This window comes from Austrofundulus limnaeus, unplaced genomic scaffold, assembly GCF_001266775.1.
Source record: "Austrofundulus limnaeus strain Quisiro unplaced genomic scaffold, Austrofundulus_limnaeus-1.0 Scaffold513, whole genome shotgun sequence".
NCBI lineage: Eukaryota > Metazoa > Chordata > Actinopteri > Cyprinodontiformes > Rivulidae > Austrofundulus > Austrofundulus limnaeus.
In genome coordinates this window covers 382,943-387,463 of record NW_013952915.1, presented here as the reverse complement: position 1 = coordinate 387,463, position 4,521 = coordinate 382,943, and the positions used below count along the sequence as shown (strand labels likewise).

General features: G+C 39.3%; 1 protein-coding gene across 3 annotated transcripts; it reads right to left on the bottom strand.

The window, feature by feature from the left end:
* Window positions 1-324: 324 nt before the first annotated feature.
* dut (deoxyuridine triphosphatase) lies at window positions 325-3,447 on the bottom strand. Of its 3 annotated transcripts, XM_014025972.1 has the most exons (7): window positions 3,281-3,431; window positions 2,500-2,692; window positions 2,337-2,428; window positions 1,003-1,047; window positions 859-933; window positions 700-770; window positions 325-445 (listed from the first exon to the last, which is right to left on the bottom strand). In XM_014025972.1, exons 1-7 carry the CDS (start codon window positions 3,390-3,392, stop codon window positions 389-391), a joined length of 645 nt encoding a protein of 214 aa, XP_013881426.1. In that variant the 5' UTR covers window positions 3,393-3,431; the 3' UTR covers window positions 325-388. The 3 variants fall into 3 exon arrangements, with proteins under 3 accessions (XP_013881426.1, XP_013881427.1, XP_013881428.1); XM_014025973.1 differs by lacking the exon at window positions 3,281-3,431 and having other exon boundaries at window positions 2,500-3,263; XM_014025974.1 differs by lacking the exons at window positions 325-445; window positions 700-770; window positions 859-933; window positions 1,003-1,047 and adding an exon at window positions 1,404-1,536 and having other exon boundaries at window positions 3,281-3,447.
* Between the last annotated feature and the right edge of the window lie 1,074 nt (window positions 3,448-4,521).

Below are 4,521 nucleotides of genomic sequence, written 5' to 3'. Positions count from 1 at the left end.
AGCTACTTCCTGTGTAAACACACACACACACCTGTAATGATGCCAAACCTGGGCCTTCATGATTCTGCACTGAGGTCTTTGTGACCATCTCYTCACCTGTGCAGCAGCCTGACTGCAGCCTGCTCACCTGTGTGAGGATGTAACGTCACAATAAAACATATTTTGTTGAACACTGGCTGCTCGTCTGCTTCCTGCTCGGACAGGATGTGATGTTTGGGCTCGGCTGAACTAAAATAAAACTTTCCTCCAGATGTTGCTCCGGCCTGAAGGTCCAGGATCTACCTGTCCTCTGCTGCCACCATGTGGACATTCATGAAACAAGACTGAGTTTTACAAAAAATAATCAGTTTTATTACAGAAACCAGATGTTTACATTTATTCAGAGCTTTCAGTTGCGTCCAGTTGATCCGAAGCCTCCAGAGCCACGTTTAGTTTCATCAAGAGTCTAAAAAAAATAAAGTTATTGTTAATCTGAGGTCATCAAATAGTGGAAATATTYATTTGATGTTTCTGCTGTTTGCTCAGTAACATTTATTTRTATTTTTTAAGGTGAMAAACAGAAAATCAATCAAATCTCCTGACAGAAGCTGCAGGTTCTGGTTCTCTGGATAAATCAAGCTTATCTCAGGTTTGTTCTGGAGTTCAGCTGATATTTTGTTGGATCTGAGCCAGACTGAACACCTGATGGTYGGACTTTACCTCCTCCTGGACCAGTTCTGGGTAACAGATCTTCTCACAGACCAGCTGAGCGACCCGGTCACCTTTCTTCACTGTGAGGAGAAAGGAGGTGGTCAGAACCTGCTCCACAGGGTGAAGGCCTCAGGTGCAGCCGGGCCTCTTATAAAAACCTTYACACACCTTCAAACGTCTCCTTGCTGAAGTTAAAGAGCACCACGCCCACGTTTCCTCGGTAGTCTTCATCGACGACGCCCGCTGGAGGCAGAGAGGAGGAGTTAAAAYACAGACGTGAAGCAGAACCGACAGCGCGGTGCCGTCACTCACCTCCTACATCGATGAAGTGTTTGGCTGCCAGGCCCGACCGCGGTGCTGGAACAGGAAGTCACACCGACGTTACAGTGCTTTAGTTTCATTTGTTCTGACTTTTTTCTTTTAATTCAGTCACTTTTTATTAGTTTTTACAGTAGATTTGTTTGTTTTTATTAGTTATTATTACATTTTTAATTTAGTTTTTATTAGTTATTTTATAGTTTGAATAAACATATTTATCAATCCATCGTCCAGCTTGTGATGTTCCTGTGAGTTCACTAACCAGCAGATATCWGGTCACTGGTTAAATCAGTTCATTATAGCAACACCTTCCTAAAATAAAAGCGTAACTTAATTTTACCAAGTAAAAACTTTAGTGATTATTTCAGGACGATGACAACAGTTTGTCTCCAACCTGTTTGTTTTCATGGAGCTGCTGAGAGAAGCTAACGTGTCAGATAGTCACAGTTAGCATCTTGTGTGAGTTTGATTCATGCAGTTTTTACCTTCAGAAGTATTCCACCTGTTTTATCACCTGTTTCCAATACCCTGTAAAAAATGAAACGTTGGATTTACTTAACCATGTTACGTTACCTGGTTCCACTTAACTGAGTTGAGTAAATTCAAAGCATTATACCAGATTTTCAACCAAAGAACATGAGCATGTTGCTTTGAATTTACTCAACTCAGTTAAGTGGAACCAGGTAACGTAACATGGTTAAGTAAATCCAACATTTCATTTTTAGAGTGTACAACACACTGGATTTGATTTTTCTTGCATCATATTTAAAGAAATCCCAAAGTGGACTTTTTTTTCCCAACTTGTCATTCAGCAGGTGCTGATCAGCAGACTGTAAACACACTCTAAAAATGAAATGTTGGATTTACTTAACCATGTTATGTGACCCCGTTCCACTTAACTGAGTTGAGTAAATTCAAAGCAACATGCTCATGTTCTTTGGTTAAAAAACTGGTATAMTGCTTTGAATTTACTCAACTCAGGTAAGTGGAACRGGGTCACATAACATGGTTRAGTAAATCCAACATTTCATTTTTYACAGTGCAGGTGTTACAGASCACAGCTGATGGGAAAATACTTTATAAAAAAGCTGCACACGTCTCAAAATAAATTAAACAGTAAAACTGAGGATATTCTATCTATAATTTCAGTTAGTTTTGTAAAAAGTTTATACAGTTTTAGCTATCGTTTTTTCATTTTATTAGTTTTTATTTCAGTTTATATATATTTCAGTTTAGGTTTTAGTTATTTTAGTGGACTGTAACAGTCCTGCTTCAGACAGACAGCACTGAGCTGCAGGTGATCCTGACCTGTCRCAGGTAAAACTCACCCACTCTGCCGTAGTGCCCATGAGGAACAGCGATCTGAATGTCAGTCTTCACGACGGCCTTGTCCAGGCCTCCGATGGAGTAATCGTACGCACTGAAGAGGAAATTCAAACGTTTAGATTTCACATGAAGAACAAGAACAGACGTACCTGCAGTTTGACCCACCTGTACAGGTCGAAGCCTGCAGCTTTAGCAGAACCACGGGTCGGGGTGGTGGCGTGCTCAGACAGCTTAGCAAACCTGAGGACTGGAGTGTGCTCTGGAGTGTGCTCTGGAGTGTGCTCTGGAGTGTGCTCTGGAGTGTGCTCTGCAGCTCTGAGCTTCTTGGATGGAGAAGATGCAGAAACATCTGTGAGATCTGAGGCGGGCATGGTGGCAACACGTTCAGTTTGAACCTGCAGGAAACTAAACTCTAATTTATCTGGTTTCTGACGAAAAGCACGGCTCCACGAGCTGCTCTGTTCCCGGTTCAAAGAAATGATTTCGCGCCTAGATTAGCTCCGCCTCAACATTACGTCATTTCCTTCTTTGACTTTACTGGTGATTCACAAACCTACAGTTCATGTTTGTGACTCTGTAACTCTAACTATATTCTGTATTTTTGTTTTATTAAATAAAAATATAAACTACGCTTTTCTTGTGATGCTAATTTCATCAGTGTTAATCCTGTTTCCAAAACTACAAACTGAATCTCGCGATAGTTGCAGAAAWAACATGTTCTCCGTCCAAATCTCACGATATCTGCGAATATAAACAACGTGACGTCAGCAGAAAATAAAACATTAGTTTATGTAAACATCCCGGCTCAAAGACAGATGTACAGCTGCTCTGTGTCACTATAACCAAATGTTACACAACATTAACACATTTAACATTAAGGTTGTTAATTACACAATGCTACGTGTGCTAGCATAGCTAACGTTAATAAAAGTAACCGTTTTCTTGCCTTTGTTTCCTGTAATAATCTGAGTATGAATCTGTCTTGTTGCTGAGCAGCCCGGGCCTTTAAAAACCGCGCAGCATGGCTGAAAGTGTCTCAGAATGAGCATTCTGCTCATGTTTGTTTCCAGCTAACAGCTAACAGCTAACTGTTTGTGGCGCATGCGCAGAATAACTCACGCAGCCGGCGCACATGCGCAGTTTGTCTCTGTGGTTTAGAAAGCTTTAACACACAAAACATGGTCTGGAATCATAAAACAACACAGTAAAAACAAAATGAAAATATTGTAAGGATGTGGTTTTAACACACGGTAAACATTGTTCAATAAGGTTTCTTCAAACACAAATAATAATTATTGTTTAATGAGTGAAATTAGGGGAGAGTTCTGTGAATAAAGAACAGGATCTTTGTTACCAAACAATCTGTGTTTGACATCATATAAAAACTGAGAATTTTCACATTTTCAATTATTTTAAAGTTATTAGTTTGGATCAAAACTTACTTTCAGTTCAGTCAGACAATTAATTTATTTGTGTATATTTGCTTTATTATCATTCTATCTGAAAAATATATAAAAAAGACTAATAAAACAGACATAAAGAGTATTTGTGTAAAGAGTTGGAGGAGAGGGAACAGCTGAAAGAAGAAAATAAAAACTTTTCATTTAGTCAGTTTTACAGGTGTTCAAGTTCAAGAGCCCCTGAAAATAAAGAAACTATTATTTTGTAAAGAACTTTTTTTTCTCAAACCTTAAATTCACCAAAAATACTGAATAAATTAAAAATCAGAAGCACTCAGAGCACCTCTGCAGTAAAGTGTGACTGGTGTGATTTTAACACTCAAAAACCCGAGTTTTATCTGAACTTGAACGCATCACAGACACGCTGTAGCTCTGATGTCATCAGCTGCTTCATTCATTCATTCATTCATTCATTCATTCATTCATTCATTCATTCGTTCGTTCGTTCGTTCATTCGTTCGTTCATTCAACAATTCATTCATTCAACAATTCAACATCGATTCAGAAATCCTCTGACCCTTCTATCCGGAACCAGTCATTGTTTCCGGTCGGTCGGTAATAATCGCAGGACCCGCCACGCGCGTTGTTCAAAACAAAACAAAACTTTAGGAGCAGAAACAAATAAATCTAAAGTCCAGATAAAAAAAAAGTGTCCAGAAAACAATGAAAGTGTTTCCTGTCTTCAGTCCTGACGACTGGAGGAACCTAAAAACAACCGAAACAGCGG

Coding starts and splice junctions, on each gene's coding strand:
- dut (XM_014025972.1), bottom strand. CDS start 3,392: ATGAGCAGAATGCTCATTCTGAGACACTTTCAGCCATGCTGCGCGGTT. Junction 2,693..3,280: donor GATTATTACAGGAAACAAAG/GCAAGAAAACGG, acceptor TGCCCGCCTCAG/ATCTCACAGATGTTTCTGCA. Junction 934..1,002: donor ACACTTCATCGATGTAGGAG/GTGAGTGACGGC, acceptor CTCTGCCTCCAG/CGGGCGTCGTCGATGAAGAC.